Consider the following 20,728-nt stretch of genomic DNA (forward strand, 5'->3'; position numbering starts at 1 on the left):
TGCTTTGAACATACAGCCTCTAGATCATATAAATGACTTAAAATGTATGTGATTTTAAATGCATAGGCTAGCTGCATATTCACATAAAACAGTTGAACCAGGCAGTCTTGTGATCTAACCATCATATATTCTGAGAAATACAACAGGACATCAAAAGTGTGCTCTATAGCATTTCTTTGCTAATGGCATTACAGGAAATCTGGGTTCTCTAAGGAAAGAAATGGAATAAAAGCAAAAAATGTCCATTTCGGGGTGGAATTTTTCAGGTCACTCATTGGCCTGCTCCAGTGCAAGTCAATGGGAATTTTGCTGCCAGCTTCTAAATAAATTATTTAGCATTAGAATGGGGTTTCTGGAAATGTTCAACCCCAGCTTAAATCTGCCACACTGAAATCATTGGTAAGACCCTACATCACATAATAATAATAATAATAATAATAATAATAATAATAATAATAATAATAATATATCAACAGTTCAGGAAGGTAGCTTTTCTGTCCCTCACAGCTTGCCTCAACAGGAAAATGGATTATCTTTTCATCTACCAGTGAGGAATCAAGATTAATTTTACTGTGGTGCAAATGTTATCTAAAATCCAAATATAGGACTTGGTATCATGCATGTACTGTAAAGCACATAATGAATGCCAGCGCATTACTCATTCTTTTTATCAAAAAAAATTCCTATAGCCTTGGCAAATCAGACTGCTTTTCCTTCAAAGAGTGTCAGGGCTACATATAAATATTTATATCCAAGCTGCGCGTCTCCCAAGCACACTTGTAAACATACCACAGCACAGTATGTTTTATTTCTCAAGGGCTGTTGTTCCTATTCACTGAATCTTTTAGCACTGGTATAATTAACAGTTAAAACTGGACAATGTTCAGAGTATTTCAAGTGCATCAAGAATCCATTGAAACGTTACCATTCTTTGTAGTTTAAGAAAGACAGTTAAAGACAGATTCTCTCTGAAAATGTGTGGCTTCCAAGTAATGTAGCTGCTCTGAACATTTCAGGTCCCATCATTTTGTTGATGAGGAAGTTGTGTAATTAATATCATCCATTTTTATAGAACAAGAAGTTTTCATAGAAATACTGGTGGCTTTAAACGTGCCTATGTATATACTGTGCATGTGGAAGTCTATCATTGATTACACATATCAACAGCTTATGTAAAGCCAACAATAAGGAGGAAGGCACTAAAGGAAATAAATGCTTTGCCTTATTCAAGCATATAAATTGCACAGCTTGTGTGACTGAAGAAAACTGTGATTCTTGTTGGTCCTTACAAAATGTGCTGCATTAAATACTGTATTTTCTCACATACCACACCCTGCAAACAAGACATATACCTTGTTCCTGGGAGAACGGAGAGAGAGAGAATTTTCAGAGTTATGGCTGTATAGAGAAGGACAGAGTCTAATCTTCTGCCTCAATTCCAGGCAAAAATTTAGGTCCCCCCCACCAACTTAAGACACACACCCCAATTTTGGTGGCTACTTCTAGGGAAATAGGTATGCGCGGTAAGCAAGTAAATATGGTATTTATGGCTCACTGCCACCACAGTTGTCAACTCAAGAGCATGTTACTTCAAAGTAACAAATAAGGTGGGAATGCCGCATGCATTCCTAGACTTCAAAAAGCAGAAATCCATGAGTGATTTTTCAGTGGGAAAGTTTGAAGTGCAACAGAAAAAATTGTGAGCATGTCCTTGTCAGAGAATCACTATCAATGATAAAAGTTTGTTTCACAGTCCAGTAAACAAAAATGTACAATCAGCATGTTTTCAATTGACAGATATAGGCTGGTGAGAACAGAGCCACTGTAAGGAGCTGACTGAGCTTCAGTTTCAAAGTTCATAGATATTAAGATTTCAGGAGTTTCAAGGACCCAACAGCTCAAGTTTATGCCATTATATGGATTATCTTTTGCGATGCCTTTGATCTTATGGGTTTTTTACTTGTATGCTCACCTCTCCCAGCACTGATATCTTCCTCCCTCCTCTCTCTGCCCTTTCCTGCTGCTTTTGTATTCAAAATTTCTGTCTCCTTATACATAGCTTTGAACTCCTTTGATATGAATTTCAGCCCACAGAAGCTAGATATATCTATCTACTTTGGTTAATCTATAAGGTGCAAATCTCTCCTGCCTTTGGCCTAACAGGACACAGCTACACAAGACTTTTACTGCACAGTAGACAAACTAGCTCCACAGTAAGCATCTCATGAATACACACGAGGCCCTATTAGGCCACGGAAAACTAACTCGGCAGGGAAGTACTTGTAAATACAAGTACTATTCTACTGCAGAGTTTTTTAATTCACAGCAATGCACATGTAGATGCTGATACAGCTGGCTGGGGCACAAGGGTGCTTCAGTATGTGGGCTGCCTGCCAGCTAGGTCTGAACTGGAGCACCCTTGCGACCCAGCCAGCCCCTCTGCAGCATGCTGAGATGGACCAGAGCAGCCCTGGGCTGGCAGGCTGGCCCTCAGGCCTCCTACTAGCCAGGGCTGCTCTGAGCCAACTCAGTGCGCTGTGGTCCCTGGCACATGTTCAAACAGTGTGCCCGGGAGCAATAAACTCTGGCGCAATATGTACAACCAGGGCAGCAGTCCTGGGCACTGACCTGGGTAAGGCACAAAACTAACAGCTGATGTCAGCCAGCCACACCTTTGCCAGCAACCAGCAGCTGTTGCTTCTGGTTTCATAGTTTCATAGTTTCTAGGGTCCGAAGGGACCTGAGCAGATCATCTAGTCCGACCCCCTGCCATGGCAGGAAAGAGTACTGGGGTCAAATGATCCCAGCAAGATGTTCATTTAACCTGCTCTTAAACACCCCCAGGGTAGGAGCCAGTATCACTTCTCCTGGAAGTTGGTTCCAGACCCTAGCCGCCCTGACCGTGAAGTAGCGCCTCCTGATAGCTAACCTAAACCTACCCTCTGCCAGCTTGTGACCGTTATTCCTGGTCACTCCTGGCGGTGCTCGGGGGAACAGTGACTCCCCCAATGCCTGCTGATCCCCCCTGACTAGTTTATAAGAGGCCACAAGATCCCCCCTCAGCCTTCTCTTGTGGAGGCTGAACAGGTTCAGGTCCTGTAGCCTCTCTTCATAGGGCCTGCCCTGTTGTCCCCTGATCATACGAGTGGCCCTCCTCTGGACCCTCTCCATGCTGTCGACATCCCTCTTGACACCATCTGTGCCATCACTACTCAGGGTGCTGCCCTATTATATCCTGATGCATAGCATCCTGTATATGTCTAAAGACTGTTTTATCAAATCTCAGGCAAGCCAAGAGATTTTTTTTTAAAGATATTTTATATGCCATTGCACATATGTGCATTTCTGCAATGAAACCACCCACTATCAGGAGCCAAATACGTATTATCATGACAAGCTATATGTAAAACTCTTTTATCTGGAAAAACTCCAAAGCACTTTGTAAAGCATCTTGCAGATTAGAAACCAGTAGCCACCACTGGAATGAAATGTAGCAACAATAGAAGTGTGCAGCAGCATTACACAGTCATTTGAAAATGAAATAGAAAAATTTGGTTGCAGTAGCATAGCTGAGGTAGGGCAACCAGGACTCTACCTTTGGGCACCACTGACTGTGGAGAGGTAGAGGGGTGAACAAAAATAGCAGCTAACTTGTGTGTTGCCACTGCCAAGGGCACAGAAGCATCTAGATGCTCCTCTGTTTGTTTCAACCACATGGAAGTTGTGGCAGATAAAAAAAGTTCCGCTTACAAATATTAAGAATTTAGTCAAAGTCCTTTGCTTTAGGAAAAAGGCCCCCTACTCCACCATAGACTTCCTGCATTACCTTTGGCAAGTCACTAAGTGACTTGGTGTTCCAGGGTCCAGACTCCTGAAAGTTAGGGGGTGAATTATAAAGTGCCTAACTTTCAGGCACTAGAGTGAGATACTGAGGCTTTCTATACAGTGCTGTATTAGGTGTGTGAAAATGGGTTACAAAACAACCAGCATGTTGAGCAGGAAACCACCTGAAATCTGCACATTATGTAAATACCTACCAAAATTGAACAATAAGCTAATAATTGAAAACTGTGCTGCCTGTGGGATTTACATACCAGGGTTAGGTAGCAGGTGAGCAGGTGATTTCAAGATCAGGGCCTAAGTCTGACATTAATATCCAGGTCCTTTTTTTGGATCTGGCCCCTAGCCTCTCTGTATGTTGGTTTTCATCTGTAAAATGGAGCAATTGCACTTCTCTACTTTCCAGTAGAGCTATAGGGTTAAACACATTAAAGACAGAGATGTGCTTAAGTACTATCATAATGGAGCCATCAAAGTGCTTTAGAAAGAAGCTGTAATAAAATAGTAGAACATTATCAGGACCTCAGCTCTGCTTCTTCAGGCTTTTCCATGGCAAGCTTTTCATCTGCAAGAGGGGTAGATTGTAGAAGGCAACTTCCTCATCAGGCATATTTTTTTTCTTATAGCCTCTGAGCAAATTCGCAGTAAAAATTAACATATATCTTTTAATAATGTTATTAAAATGTTTTAATTAAAACATTTGTCTACAGAAGCCAGTGAGAGACCAAACGCTATTGTTACAACTCATAGGAATGGCCAAGGTATTATTGACTAGTGTCAGATAGAAAGATGACCGAATTGCCTTGCTTGAGCAAAATGTTTGAACAAACTGACTGGTTTTTGTACTATTCCTAAAAGGAAGCATTATTAAACTCAAGAAGAACAACAAGAAGCCAGAGTTAAGGATACTTCATCAAGGACCTATTTTCTTCTGGTTCCCATTCAAATCTAGGACAAAGAATGAGGTTAAAGTCCTCTGAAAGTCTGTAAGTAACACATCATAGCTTCTGCTAAGAGCAAAGAAGTGCATTTACTCAATTGACAAAAAGTTGTAGATATTATTTGAGCTGTTGAATGCACAAACACAAGGTGGGGGAAAATGTTCACAAGTGTCCAGCATTAGCCTAGCGCTGTTCTCACTGGGTGTATCTACATGAGACATTTACTGTGGATTTGCCTAATTAGCTCCTCAACAAAATGTCTCCATCTACACATGCGGTGCTATTAGGATGGAGTAAACTAATTAACTTTTTAATTAACTAATTAACTTTCAGTGTGGGGCTGCCTGCTGGCTAGCCCCACACTGAACCACTCTCATGCCCCAGTCAGGCCCTTCACAACACCCTAAGCTGGGTCAGAGGAGCCCTGGGTTCTACCTTGTCTCAATGTGCTGTGGTCCCAGGCACATGTGCAAACAGCACACACAGGAACAATAAACTCCAGGGCAAAATGCAGCAGAGTTTATTCAATCTCCTTAATAGCATGTATAGACATGCCGGCTGAAGTCAAAGTCAGTTCTGCCGAGATATCAGATAACTGCTATTGACTTTACAAGGAATTGCATGCGTGTATTTGAAGACATTAATAGTCCTTAAACCAAGGAATTCCCTTTCCATTTTACCCTTAGTGTTTATTAGAAGTAGTTATCTGTGTTAGTGTGAAGGCAGGCAGAAAGCAGGGTAATTTTGCACCTTTAGAGTGTGTCTACACATGCAGGCACGTGTGCTTGCAGCAGCTCAAATAGCAGAGGCACAAATTTGTGCTGGGGATTTATGGCTCAGCACACGTGCCTGAACACACACTTTGGCGTGGGGCAAGTTGTGCCACTGGAGGCAAACTGACCCTGCCCAGCTCCTCCAGGATCTGTGCTGGCCCTAGCAGTATAAAAAGTTGCCCTGATGAGTAGCTCAGGTCTACTTGTTCTCAGGAGCTTCTGGGGCCTGACCAGTTGACAAAAGTCACTAGCCCCCTGTCCCAGTTGGACTGCTGCAGATGCCCTGACCTAGAGTGGACCCTACATCCTCTACCCACTGCAGCACTCTGGCAGTGGGGGCTGCTGCCGGCTGTGACCTGCTGCCACCTGCAATACCATCCACCCCTTTGGACCTGCAGCCCCATGTTTGCATACCTGCCATACCCAGACAGGGACCTCATAGCGACCTGGGCTGTGGCATGAGCACTGTAACTGAGCCATCTACAACTCTGGTCCAGCTGCCATTAGGTTGTGGCTGCACAGTTGGCCACTGCTGCCATATGTACTCCTGCCCTACCATCTGGGCAGCTGTCACCTGGAAGATGTGCTCATTGTAGCAGCCTGCTTTGAACTGTCAGCTATGTCCTCCTGGCTCCACATGACCAGGAGGTCAGCTACCTCATTTGCCCCCCAGTTGGGTCCCCGATGCCAGCCTTGGACAGGCTTCTCTGCCTGGGTCTTGCCACTTTCCTCACTAGCAGAGATTCTGGTGTTCCCAGTTTAAAAACTGCAACTTCTCTGATAAAAAATTTCAAATTCACTCTTTAAACATACCCCAAAATCCATGTTCTTCCACAATTAAAATGAGATGCGAATATATATCTATCTATGGATATGGATACGGACATAGATCAATTGGGCAATATTTTATTGATATATTTACAATTTTAAAGCAATTTGGAAGCCTACCAGTGCCTCTATTATCATAATAAAAATTCTAAATATCTATACACCTTGGTATTTTCTTTTGTTTTTTTTAATCAAAGAAAAATCAGAGCTCTTCCCTGATCCCTTCTCTAACCAGGATGTGGGGATGGTGCACTTCCAGCCATAGCAGCTGGCAGCTGGTCACACAGGATCTGAGATGTGTGGGGGGGCGGGGTTTGCAGGAGGGGAGTGGGAAGGGTTGTGGGGGGTGTCTGGGGGATTTGTGGTGGTGTGTGGGTATAGGGGTATGTGAGGTGTGGGTGGATGTAGGGTGTGTGGGTGGATGTGTGCGGGGATGTGGGGTGTGTTTTGGGTTTGTGGATGAGTTTGTTGGGGAGCTATCACATACCCTCCCCCACTCCTGTGGCACTGGCAGTAGCAGCCAGCCAGACCATTGTGGCCATGGCCCAGCTGCAGGAACAACCGTGTGGGGTGCAGTACTGCCTCATTCAGGGTCTACCCCACTAGCACATGGCTTTGGACAGGATCCACGGGTGGTGGCAGGAGCTGTCATGATCCTATCCAAAGCCCGTGCACTAGTGTGGCAGGCCAGGTCAGGTCAGGCCCGTTTGGCATGGACAGACCCTGTGTCAGGCAGCACTGCACTCCACAGGGCTGTGCCTGCAGCTGGGCCGTGCCTGCAGCCAGGCCATGTCCCTGATGTCCCAGCTGGCTGCTGCTGCCAGTGCCACAGGGGGGCAGGTGTGTGGGGGAGCAGGCATGCGATGTCCCGCCACAAACCCCACACCCACAACTCCCCCTACTAACCCCATACACCCACCCACAGCTCCCACACCCACCCATACACCCCACATCCCCCACCACTCCCCGCATGCCCACCCACACAAACCACCTACCCTCATGTCCCTACTTACCTCGGACAGCACCTAGGTCTGGTTCATGCTGCAGCCTTGTCCCACTCCTAGTTGTTCCAGCATGATGAGGCAGTGTGCTGGGGCAGCAGGGGCACCATAGAGATGTTCTGGCCAGATGCCAGTGCATCTCTCTGGAGGACTCAGCCTCCGGTTACCTCAGGGCATGTTCATGGACCGTGCCCTGCACTGCTTTTTTTCCACAGGTTTTTTTTGGTACCTGGATTTTCTGGTATCAAATTTAGCACCCATGCTACAAATATGCAGTGTGGGGAACATTTTTCCATTCCCAGCATGCCTCTTGCGGCATTTCAAACTGCTCCAAGATGCTGCAACAGACACACACGCGCTTGTTTGGATGCACCCTTACAGGCTAACTACATCAGAGATGTATAGCACAAGCCTTCATAAGCAGAGGGATCACTTTATTATCATCAACTTCATGAGTTAGTCTATAAAGGTGCAAATCTACTCTGCTTTCTGGCTTTATTTAATAAAGTCATACAATTGCTTTATTTTATCAAGTGAAAATGGAACACCTCCAAGTTCCTTGGGCAGCCAAGTAAAGACAAGCCCTTTCATGAATCTAACCACAACATATCAAAATGACCATATTAAATCACTTGTTAAGACAGATTAAACAGGAAGAGCTCTAACCATATCAGTTGACCACAGCACTGCTCCTTTAAACCAAAGAAAGGACAAGTTTTTCAACCGTAGCAGAGAAGAGAGCATGGTGCTTTCCCGAGCTACTTGTGACTTTACCGCCTGTGTTAAACAGGTTTTATCAGAACTCTTAATTTGCTGTTTGAGCCAGTACTTTTTCTTCTCTAGGCAACCTAGTAGTAGCCTGGGTTGAGGGATGAGGAATGGCAGACTCTGAACACTAGCATTTATATTCATGAAGTGTAAGCAGTCTCCCTCACTGAACACCTGAAGGATCAGAAGAAAGTAGGGAAGGGACCTCAGCAATTGTCCATTTAAAACTCAAATAAAGCAACATAAAGGGTCAATTTTCAAATGCATGCAACTTCACAGGTAAGTTCACACACATCCACCTATTAGATGTGCAAAGACCTAATGAGTACATGTAAGTAATGTATTTGCATACAGATGTGACCAGCTGAATGCCACATGGGCATACAAATGCTACATTTGCACATGTGAATTAAATGTTTGGATGTACAAGGTAGCAAGTACTCAGCTCAGAAAAATGTAACCTTATATTTGCATTACCATTCAAAAATACCGTAAAATTCTCAATGCAGCCACTAAACAACCAGCAAATGCTAGAAAGAATCATTTGGAAATTGACTACAAGTCTTTACAGTAATGTTTCAGGCCAAAAAAAAGGGGGGGGCAGCGGCTATTTCTACTATTTTGGACTCTGAGCTGGCAGCTTTTTAAAGGTGTCATGTGACTACTGCTTGACACTGGCATTTATTGGAAGCAAACCGTTTTAAAGAATTTGAATAGCTCTTACTTAAATGGTTTTCTATTGTGTTGGTTGAGGGTGTGCCGCATCCTGACTGGCAAAGGGAACAGGTACAGGCCAATGCAGCAACCAATACCAAAACACTAGGAGGAAAAAGAAACCAACCCAAAAAACCCCTTCTCATCGCAGGGCTTAAAACTTAGGCTTTGGTCTCACCCTCAATAGAGACAAAAGAAAAACATTCTCTTGGGTTTATGAAAAAAGCTGCTTAGAAGTAAAAGCTAATATAGAAGAGGAGAACAAAGGAACAACAGCTTTTCAGAAATGTTATACCACAGTCTGACGTGAAAACATTTCAATAAAAGATTCTTTAAGAAAGAAATTTGAGTAAGAACTGAAAAAGATCAAGTAGCAGCTGGAAAGCAAAAATGTACCTTGTAGGTAGAAAACTTGATCATGAGATCTTTAAAATACAGAAGATGACATTCCTATATTATCATGCCAGCTTGTCATCTTGTATGTGCCTTTCTGGCTAACGAACATTTGCCTATTGAAATAAGCTTGTGATGACTGATTTGCGAAATATTATTAAACATATTTGTCATGAGGATAGTTGTGATGGGAATTTTAGCAATGCTGCTTAGGGCGAGATTCACAAAGCTTAGGTGCCCAGGTCCAGAAGGGGAACCTGGGTTAGATACCTAAGTTCATATAGGGAAACTTAAGGGCATTTGTTCACGTGATTAAAACTGGCTGTTTTTGCGGTGTAATTGCATCATGCTGTGCACATGCAGGGGCTTTTAATGATTTAAATAAGTTTGCTTCATTGCAAACTAAACTACATCTGCATGTAGTTCAGTTTGCAGTGTAGCTATTTGTAATGTTGTAGCCTTTGATACCTCACTCCCCACTGTGGGAGAGGTGGGATGAAGGCAGAAGCAGTGAGGGGCCTGATCCTCTTTTCTTTGCATGTGGAGACTGCCCATGTCTCCTACGGCCAGGGGTGAGCTGCCAGTGGGCCGAATGGCCCTTGAGCTGCAGAGGGCCCCACTTCTTCCTTCCATGGTGGTGGTGCCCCCTGGGGTTGCCCAGGTGGGCTGCTAGCAGGTGGGTGCTGCCCCAGTTTGGGCTCAGGGAAGTTGGATTGGGCTTGGTGCTGCCTGCAAGCTGGGGCAGCACCTGCCCACTAGCCACCCATTCAAGTGGCCCCAGCAGACACAACCACCATGGAGGGAAGATCATGTGTACAAGTGGCCTACGTGCTTAAGTTTGGGAGCTATAACACTAAGACTACTAAATGCAGGAAAGCCTAAGCTAGGAGAAGCATATAAGAGAAGTGTGTCTTGAATTCCAACTCTCTCTTAGACCTAGGAAACAGTTGGGCTTTGATGAAACTGCAGCTCACAGCCTGAAACCTCCATCTAGACTTAAGTACCTGAGGGAATGTCTGTACCACATCTATAGCACTCCTGGGAAGAGACTGTCCTGAGCACGCTACTGAGCCATGTTCCCTCTTGCCCTAAAGTTACTGTATTCCTTTTTGCAGAGTGGTCTAGCTTCAACAGGAAAACTGAACCACCACACCTCAGCCTAGGGCATAGCCTAGTGGTTAGGACACTTTCCTGATAGGTGGGAGATAATCGGTTTAAGTGCTTTGAGGCTGAAGAGCTCTTCAGTACAGATCTCTCTCTTCCTGGGCCAATCCTCCACCAATTAGGCCATTGTGCAGAAGGTGGGCACCATCACAATGCTGTCATCTTAAAAAGGTGAGCAAAATATCTGCATACAAAGTGATGATGATGATTTTAAGTGTGTCTACATCATGCCTTCCCTGCTCCTGGGGAGGAGTGACCTTGAGATTTGGCACATTGCAAACTTGGAAACGTAGCAGTGGATCCATTCTGCAAGTGACCTCTCCCCTCCCAGTCGCCCTCAAACATACTGGAGACAAAGTTCTGAAGACTTGTTGTAGAGGGGAGGGTATTCTTTGATTCTCCAGGTCAAACTGGGCCACAGTGTAGTAAGGATGCAGGGTTTATGGGGCCACAGAGAGAACAAGCAAGAGGAGCATGGCTCTATGTCCAAATGAGGAGAGCAATCCTTTAGGAGAGAGGGAATCTTGGGTTTTGGTCCCTCAAGTTGAGGAAGTCTAGAAGCCGAGGGCATTTTTACACATGCTTCAGGAGTGGGGGGGGGGGGGTGCTTTAGAATGGCTCCAAGAGCCTCTCTTATTAAAGCTGCTGCAGTGTCTTGTGTATTTAACATCCTGTGTTTCAAAATGGTAGTCACCTTAACCACAGCTCATCTAATGAGCTTAGTTAAAGCGCCCCTGCTGCCATTTTGAAGTGCAAGGATGCTGAATACATGAGATGCAGGAGCTGTTGGAACATGCTGTTTAGAATCTGCTCCGACACACTGTAATTACAGCATGTCGGAGTAGCATTCCTGCATGTCTACAGGCACCCCAACTTACCTAATAGAATCGATGATTGGGACTTAGGCTTAGAAATGTCTTGTTGAATGAACCTCAAAATGGCATTAAGTGGTACATAGGCACTTCATTGCTCAGTTCGGCTAAGATGTTAGTCCTCCTGGCATACACAGTAGCTAAACTTCAGGCATGGAAGCTGACTTTTGGCAAAAAACTTTGGTGTCTAGGGTATCTTGGAAGTCTAAGTAGGTAAACCAAGATGTCTATGAATCATTCTATTGGACTTGGATAGATAAATCCAGTTTAGATGCCTAATTCTTTTGTGAATCTTACCCTTGGTACCAAAGCGACATAGGTCTAAATCCATGAAAATATCTAAGCACCTAACTCTCATCAAAATCAATGGGAATTAGGTACCTAAATATTTCTGTGATTCTGGGCCTTAATTTTCTGGTAAGTTTTTAGTTCCACTATATAATTAGTGGTGTAACAAGAGTAGGTCTTTTCAGTTTAGCTTAAGCCTCTTCCCAAGGGATAAAAGCTAAACTGAAAAGGTACCCATGTAATAGAATCAGAATGTCTAAACAGAGGATTAAAGGAATAATTATGCTGTATTACAGTCTTACTTTAAATCAGTGGAGGCCGACCTTTTTGCAAGCATGTTGGAAATCAGCTCTGCACCCTCCCTAAATGCCACTCCGATCCCCTTCCCCCTGCTGGATCTGCTGCTCTGCTTTCTGTTTCTTTCCTTCTGCTGCTTACCTGATTTACTGCTTTGCTTCCTGCCACCTGTCTTTTCTTCCAACTTGCTGCCTGTGCCCTTAGTGATCTGCCGCATGCCACACACAGAAGCTGCCCGAATCACTTTTGGCACCTGTGCCACAAGCTGGCCATCCCTGCCTTAGGTTATGCCAAATGTCCTTTCCCTATATATACACAAGGACTAAATAGCACAAATATCAATGAAGGGCAATGAGCCTTTTGCTCCTCAGTCATTTTTCTACTTTTAAAAATCTCATCTTCGGTTTATAAATGTGCAGTGGTTCAGTAACTGTATTATAGATGGTCTGCAATAAAGTGATGGGCAAGCCTCCAGAGGTTTGAAGGTTCATTGCAGATAGACACCAAGAACTTTAAAATGCCCACTTAACTCTAACTCACATCTTTTTAAAACTTGACACAACCTTCCTTGTAGTCTAGTTTCCAGGTCCAGACATTAGCAAATAGTAGGTACTTTTGACTAGGCCTTTAATCTCTCCATGGAGCCAGTGCAGATCTTAATTTGATCCCACAAATAAAGATACAGTACTACTCATCTATTTTGGGGAACATTACAAGAATTAATTAATGTTCAGCTAAAGTAATTGCATAGTGCAGAAGTAAGACTAAGTGCAGTGTACTTCTAGGTGGGAGTGAAGTTTGTTAGAGTTTGTAGAAGCCTATAATTTTAAAATGGGTGAGCATAGCAAATTTCTCCCCTGGTGCAGAGAAGAGAACACAAACAAAAGCAATTAGAAATGCAATTAAAATGAACAAACAGCACAGTAGGAAACCTGATAAAAAGGAAATGTACAACACATTACCATGACAGAAGTCTAAGGAAAAAAGTGATTGTCTATAATTACAAAGATTATATACTGTACAAGTGACCTCAGGTTTAAGACCAACAGAGGGGTGGAGAGACATCATTGGTAATGTTTGAAACTATAATGCTGTACATCATTTTATTGCTGTACTAGTTTCTCATTTCTGATAATATTTAGCAGAATGAACTTACATGAACAGGATGAATTTCAATTTATCAAATACAGTTACCCAAATTGGACTAGTAATAATGTCCTAATTTCACAGGAGGCGTTAAAGTATTTTAAGGCACAAGGTAACGACTACTTGTCATTTTATGCTTCTTCCTAAAGAGAGCCTGTCCATAAAAAGATTGTTTTCATACAGCATGCTCAGACTTCTGTGTTGCTGCCAAGAAACAAATCAAATCCTATCTACATCTGTCTCCTTTTTTTCAGACAGCAATTGAAACCATGACATATATTTTTCAAAAGATTGTTTTTAGTTCAAAATTCTTTTAAAGCTGCTTTTAAATTAACTGCTCTGGATTTTGCCCATGAAAATGCCTTGTACTTTTACCTACCATTTAAATACAATCTAGTGTTACTAAACCACTTCAGAACTAAGTAAGCAATTTGCAAATGTGTTTCAAAGACACAAGTAACCACAGCAAACAGGCACTACCATATACAGCAGAAGGGAACCTTTGATTCTTATTCTTCCTCCTTGTTTTGTTCTCCTGTGGAGTTCTGGGCTGCAGGGTTTCTAGCAAATGTTGTAAGATATAACACTGGGGAGTTTAATAAAGTACTTAGCCTTTACAGAGTCTAATTTAAAGCTCAGTCCTGCTGCAATGTACATCATATCAACGAGAAAACTAAATAAGTTATATAAAGGTAGAATAGTAATAACTTTTTATTTGTGGTCTTTGTGGCCCACATCACATAAACACTTATGCTCAACAAAACTAAAGGGATGATTCATCTGTGTAAACATTGACATGGTTGGGGACAAAACATACCATAAATTATCTAATAGGAGGTGAATGAAAAGTTAGTTGTGGAGAGAAAAGGATAAGTCTCTGTAGGACAAGAACATACATTATACCTAATTCTCAATTTGAACAAATATGTATGTAGAACTTCAACTTACGGTGGTATAAAAAACCCAATCTTTTAATTTATTATTGAATATTCAATGAGCAAGGGGTAAAGTAGAGAACGTGGTAGTTTACTTAAGCAGTAATGAATTCTACCTATGACTAAGGGAAAAGTAAGAATTGCTGAAGTTGTGTATTTGCAGATGCAAACAGGAGGAGAAAGACTTCCAGAAGCTTGCACCTGAGAACAAAGTTTACTTAAGACATCTGAAAAGTTTACCTATCAGTCTATTAAACCAAATGTGATACCCCATACCTGGGGTATTACATGCAAACACTTGCACAAACATTTTTATTCATGTGAGGGGTGCTCAGTGGGGATTAATCATCTGAAGAAATGTACTTATGTAGAATCACAGCTTAAAGCCAGAGTTTGTTTTCCAATGCTATATAAGCTGGTGCTGTACTGCTTTGTCTACATTAAGTGAGTAATCATTTAGACTCGCTGAATGGATAGACAGAGGGATCGCTGGAGCTACTGATCACTCAGTATGGTTTACTTAGAGACTATAGCCAACACTGAGAAATTCTGTTATACCTCCACCCTGCTTGCCATACATTAGTTGTCTGAAGAGAAGAATCGTTAAAAAGGTGAAGGGCCAAGAGGGAAGGGGCAGTAAGTATTCCTCTTAATTAAGGTCAATGTATTAAATAATTACATGCAATTATAAATATAATTATTTAATACATTGGAAATTAAATAAATAAAGTAAACCAGTCTTAACAAAGAGCAAAATGGGGAAGCTAACCTCTGATATCAGACACTCAGAGAGGGTCATGACATCTTAAAGAGGCCCATATATGAGATTGTTTTTCAGACTTCAGCAGATAGCAGTCTTTTCCCAATTAGTTGTTAAGAGTTTGCAGGATGAACTAAATCAGCATTTAAAAATAAACACCCACCTACCCCCTTTAATTCTGAGCTGGGAAGGCTGCTTATCATGTTATCTCATTTTACTTCCCAGAATGAAAGGCTTGGTGTTGCTAATGTAAAACCAACTGCATAGAAAATAATTTAGATATGGTAAAAAGGCCCAAAAAGTTCCTACTTGCTATTGAACTTACTGCTAAACCCTTAGATACAATCTCTCACAAGCATTAGATACTGGTTTAATCAAACCCCTGTTTTCTTTGGAGCTTTAGAACTATATATAACTTTTTCACTTAGTAAGTCAATTTTTGCACGTAGTGAAGTATGCCTCAGGCTTCTTTAACAAAAAATGAATGACAGCCTGATCCAATCACAGAGGCAAGGAATGATTCACTAGCCAGCTTAACCTTGTCTTATCCAGATTTCTTAAGCACAGCAGATTCAAGACTAGCCAGGACAAACTGTTCTTAACAAAGTTTGTTACCACCTTCTGAATTTGTAATTGACCAAAACAGATTCATATCTTTTATTAGACCTAATTCTTAATTATATTCATATTAAGGGTAATTGCACTACCAATTCACAGTTGAGCTGAAATTAATCTTCCTACATATTTTGCAATTCCGCATTTTTTGTAAACAAGAATAATTTCAACACCAGTTACTTTCTGGGAAAGCTGTCCCATTTCTTGGATTCATTCTTTCAACTATCATCTTTACATAGGGGTTGGGAAACACATTTATAATTATGAATACTGTTGTCCCAAGAACCATCAATTCGTAAAAAACACAGTATTTTAGTTCTCTTTGACCATGTTGTCTTCAATACTAACTCCAGAAGACCAGTGTTCCTTACTTTTTAAAACCTCCCTGAAAGGGGTTACAAGAGTAAGAATGAGCTCCATAAAACATCTGTGTAATTAACATTGCAACATGCAAGTCTTTTTAATTAAACACAGAGGTACATAACAGGACAAGTTTAAAAGAAGGACAAGGTATAGGGATGGAACCCTTTACCCCTAGAAGTATGGCTTTAGGCAGGGGTGTCAAACACAAATGAGTTGGTGGGCGGGATACAGCTTCTTGTGGGCGGGCTGGCCTGCCCATGGATCTAGCCTGCAGGGCTTCTTGCTGCAGGTGCCAGTAGGGCTTCAACAGTAGTGGCTTTAACTCCTCGGCAGCTAGCAAAACAGCAAAAGGAACTCCTTTGGAGCTGGGGCCAGAAACCCAACAGGTTTTATGTTTAATACTTTTGGCCTTGATCAATCAATACTTTCCCAAAATCACTGCAGGTTGTTCAATGGTCTCTGTGCAATAGGATGATGGGAAAACAAGGATTTGACTGAGCAGGATAACAGAATTATGCCTTTCCTTGTCAGCTCCAGATTGTAGCAGTCCATGAAGTTTTGAGGACAACCTAACTACACAATCTTCCCCTTTTCTGCAATTCTCTTATAACTTTATGATGTGAAAATAAAGTAACAGGATGCTTGATTATTGGTTAAGGATTATTGGTCAGTGCTGGTATTAAATCTTAAAAGTGATCTTTTGAGCATCCTGACCCAGATTCTAACGCCCAGATACAAATCAAAAACAACTTGTCACAATGTTATGCTTTGTGGCATGGAGAAACCTGAGTGAGCTGCTATAAAGGGAAAAGGTTTGACCACTGTGACATCAGAAGAACTGACAAGGGAAGAGCCTTCCAGTTTCTATAAATTAATAGGCCCCCAAAATGAAAGCTGGCCCTGTGGAGGTGGAAGCATGGCTTTTCCAACCTCTTGTCAGTGGAGCAGTGCCTCAAACACTTAACCAATTTCCTCATTCACAGCATAAAAAAGCAAAGCGGAGCACTCAGAAAACAAAAGTGGATGCTTGCTCTTGTCTGAAGAGAGTTTAGATGTCTCCCTACAGTAACAGGGCAGCTAATCTAGATGAAGTTTCCCAGGAACTCACCTCCTTAACTCTGTTCTCCTTTGAGTTGCTCCCTCCTGAACTGAAAGGACTTGGAGCTCTCTAGCAGGACTTCTGGTCCACGCCTAAGCAAAACCACAGGCACAGCTTGTTCTGAAGTGTTTCCAGAACAAATGAGGCCTGGCAATCTCCCTCCAGTGAAGATAATTACTTTGAGAAAAAGATAAGGTAGTCTGACAGGTTTACAAAAAACATTTTATTTACACTAGATGCCATCAAGAAATATTTAGAATCTAGATGTTTTCTTCATGTTACTTTTCCTCTTTAAAAGCCCAGCATCTGCACACATTTTGGCTAATGGTTTCCTTTTAAGTCATAGTGTCCAGAAACTCCAGAAGTGTCCGAGATTTCAGTTAGAAGAATAATCAGCTGTTGAGTTCTGCTCAGAGCCATTTGATTCATATGAGAAGCTTTAGGCTAGCCCCATTATGATAAACTCTACCATCACAAGTCCTGATTTCCACTTTAAATGAGGAAATGGGCATCTTATTCTCTCTGTTGCTTGCACACAATAGAACTCTGTCCATTTTCACTGAGGCTATTTTTTCCTCAAAGAAGATTTGTGTTTTTAAGAAGTCACCCAATTTCTTTTGTAGGCTTCCATTGGTTTGAGACCAACATAGACTTGTACTTCATTCCTTAGTGGAAATCTTGAATGGTCCTTCTGTGCATGAAAGATGTGGCGATTCACCTCTGAAATACCTGCTTGCGATTACCTAGAAGTTTAAAGGTGGGGCAGGGAGGAGGAAAAACTATTTGCCAATTTTCTTTCTGCATATTTAAATGCAATGAAACAGAAGAGAGAGAGTACATATGTACTCTTGTTGCTCACAATAACCCTTTTATACCTTCCTGAATGCAAGGGGGATTTCTTTACTGTTTTGCATGATGTGGCTACTAACAGCCAAACAGAAATACGATTGTTAAAGAGCTGCAGACACCCCTGGACGTCTCTTGGCCTTGAAATTAGATACCCTCCGCCCCCTTTAGCACATCAGAACAGAACTACCTCCCTGGCCAGAAAAGAGGAACCCGCTTGGTGCAATACGACAGAGGAGGACAGCCTACCTAATGGAAATGGCTAGAAAACATATAGCTTGTGGCTTTAGCCCTGTGACATGCCCAAGTTCATTCACAGTGGGGCTCATTAGTGATGGCCCCCCCATCAGCTCAGGCTTCCCTTGGTCTTGTCTGCTGATGGATACTATTTTCCTGTATCACGGCAGGCCTCCTTCACTTTGCTTCACTTCTCTGTTACAAGGTTGAGAGGGTACGCAGGGAAGCCCGGCAGCTTTTCCTGGATGCCACCAAAGAGCTACCTTCAACCTTCATCTTCACAGCCTCAGTCCTGCCTGCCCCCCTGGCAGCAGCCCCCAACAGGCCCCAGGCAGGTAGTTAGGCTGGCTTCTAGTTCCCAAGCATCCTGGATTGACCGGAGGATGGGATTCTCCCTCCTCAGCTGGGGTCACCAGGTCAGGGCAGTGGCAGGAGCTGCTGCCAGGGGCCCTAGCTACTGGCTTTGCTGGGCAGCACGGGTGGGGGCACTGCCCTCAAACAATGCGGGGCTCTCGGCCAGCAATGGGGCGTGCACCTTGCGCCTCTCCTTGAAGCGGCCTGAGCGTGACACACGCAGGTTCCTGCGGCTCCCACCACCACCGCTGGACTTGTCTGCCGCCTTGGGCTCGCTGCTGCACTGGGGCAGCTGCTGGTCCTGTGGGTCCGGGCTGGATGGTGCCGGCGGCAGGCTGGGGGTCGGGCTGGGCAGTGGCGCCTGCTTGGCATTTTTCTTGCTGGTCAGTGCCTTCCACCAGGCCCCGGCAGAGGCACCCTGCACAGGGCTATCAGCCATGGCACACGGGCAGAGGACTCTGCAAGGAGGGCCCAGGCTATGCCATGGGAGGTGCCAGCTCCGAAAGGCCCCCCTGGGCTGGGGGGGTGCCCATGGCAGCGCACTGGTAGATGCTGGCCAGAGCCCTGGGGTGGAAAAAAAGTCCATCATCATCATGGAGACAACTGGGTGCCAAACAGGTCATCTTGTCTGGCCAGGGAGCTGCAGCCTCTCTTCTTGCCCCCCTTTGCAGTCCTGCCCTTGCCACAGCTGGATCCCACAGCTGCCATCGAGCAGCAGCCCCTCCTCACCTTCCTCCACCTCCACCTCCACCAGCGGCTCATTGCCCAGGGGCACAAACACCCGTCTGCCTCTGCGGCTCCCTCGCCTCGAGAGAGCTGCGGCTCTGCCCAGGCGATGAGGGCTCGAGGGGGTCCCCAACACCCCCCTCCCAGCTGGGGGTCTCACCCCTGGGAGACCCCCCCCCCGAAGAACAGGGCCCCGCGCCAAGGAGCCAGGCAGGAGCGCGCTGGCGACTGCCGTGCCCGGGCCGCCGGGGCGGCCCCTGTCCCGCGGGGACCTCCGGGCACCTGCCCCGCAGCATCGCGGCCCCCCGGGCGCCAGGACACGCCGCGCCTGCAGGCGGGAGCCCTTCGCGGGGGCGTCGGGGCGCGGCCCACATGCACCTGCTACCTCCCCGCTCCCCGCAGTCAGGGGCCGGGCCGGGCCGGGCGCTCACCTGCTGCCGAGGCGGAGAGCCCCGGGCGGCAGCGCTGCAGCGGAGCCGGCCCCAGGCGCGGGAGACAGGTGCGTGCCGAGCCGCGGGGAGAAGCCGGCCCGGCGCGGCCCGCGGGCTGTCCCGGCTCAGGTGGGCACTTTCGAACTCGCCCCCGCCCCCCCGCGCCTTCCCATTGGCTGCCACCGAGCCCAACCCGGCCCGGGCGGCGCCTGATTGGCGGAGGCGCAGTGGGAGACCTGCGGCCGCTGAGGCCTGGGCAGCTCCCCCCAGCCCGCCCCTTGCGCCGAGGCCCCGTGTGGGGAGAGAGCGCAGCACACAGCGGGAGCAGAGCGAGGGTTTGCCACTCATCACCAGCAGGGACGGGGGTGGAATTTCATCTCCAGGTCCCATCTCCAGATATCTTATCATGCGGGCGGCAAGGGCAGGCAGAGATTCTGGCTTCACAGCTCCGGGATTATGACTGGCCAAGTGGGGTGAAGGTGGCACCTCACCCTTATCCCACGTTTACAGCGTAACCAAGTTATACAAACAAAAATCAAATTTGTGGTTAATTGTGGTGTCAACTCAGTGGAATAAAATAATCAGGACCAGACTGCATGCACATGGGCTGCCCCATGGGGGTTGTGGGGTGAGGCCGGCAGGTGCTGGGGACGCCTGGGTTTCCTCACCCGGGCTGGGAGGGAGCAGAGCCGGGAACTCCTCTCCCACTCTGCCGGGAAGGGGCTCCCTGCCTGCATAGAGCCCTTTACACATGGCACAGGTGGCAGGGGGTGAGTGGAGCACAACCCCTTGCCTGCAGGGCTCTCTGCGGCCGCAGGTTTGGCAGGATAGAACGGGCTGGCCTTGCTAGGAGAACCCATGCATACGGGCCCTAAAGAGCTTCACTGATGGCCTAGTTCCAGGAGTGAGATCAAGACTAAGGCAGCTGAAAGGTCTGGGAAATAAGAAGGCACGTACAAAGTATTAGATGCAAGAGCATGCCATTTTCAACAAGGTTTATCAAATATTTGATATGCCAAACTGTCACAAGGCCTGTTGTCATTAGGAGACAGATTTCCTTCTAGATTTTGCAGCGTCTTGGAGAGAGTGTAGAAAGAGCCTTATGGATTACTGCAGGTAAAGTATTCCTGAGGCGCATAATACAATACAGAGCTACAAACAATGGGTGCTGTGTTAGCAGGTAATTGCCACAACAGCTATAGATCCTGAGTCAGCATTTCACATGGATCGCATGTAGGCACAGCGCATGCGTTTCCACAGACAGTAATACTTTGTAGTTTTAAAGAAAAGTATAATTATCTCTGTCGTTCACCAGCATTCTTTAAAAAAAAAGGATT

The 20,728-nt window shown here is 44.9% G+C and overlaps 1 protein-coding gene across 1 annotated transcript; it reads right to left on the reverse strand.

The window, feature by feature from the left end:
* Positions 1 to 17,005: 17,005 nt before the first annotated feature.
* Positions 17,006 to 19,522, reverse strand: PRR15 (proline rich 15). The gene is made up of 2 exons (XM_090049303.1): positions 19,392 to 19,522; positions 17,006 to 18,798 (listed from the first exon to the last, which is right to left on the reverse strand). Exon 2 carries the CDS (start codon positions 18,671 to 18,673, stop codon positions 18,335 to 18,337), a length of 339 nt encoding a protein of 112 aa, XP_089905429.1. The 5' UTR covers positions 18,674 to 18,798; positions 19,392 to 19,522; the 3' UTR covers positions 17,006 to 18,334.
* Between the last annotated feature and the right edge of the window lie 1,206 nt (positions 19,523 to 20,728).

This window comes from Crocodylus siamensis, chromosome 5, assembly GCF_052110815.1.
Source record: "Crocodylus siamensis isolate JL-2025a chromosome 5, ASM5211081v1, whole genome shotgun sequence".
Lineage (NCBI taxonomy): Eukaryota > Metazoa > Chordata > Crocodylia > Crocodylidae > Crocodylus > Crocodylus siamensis.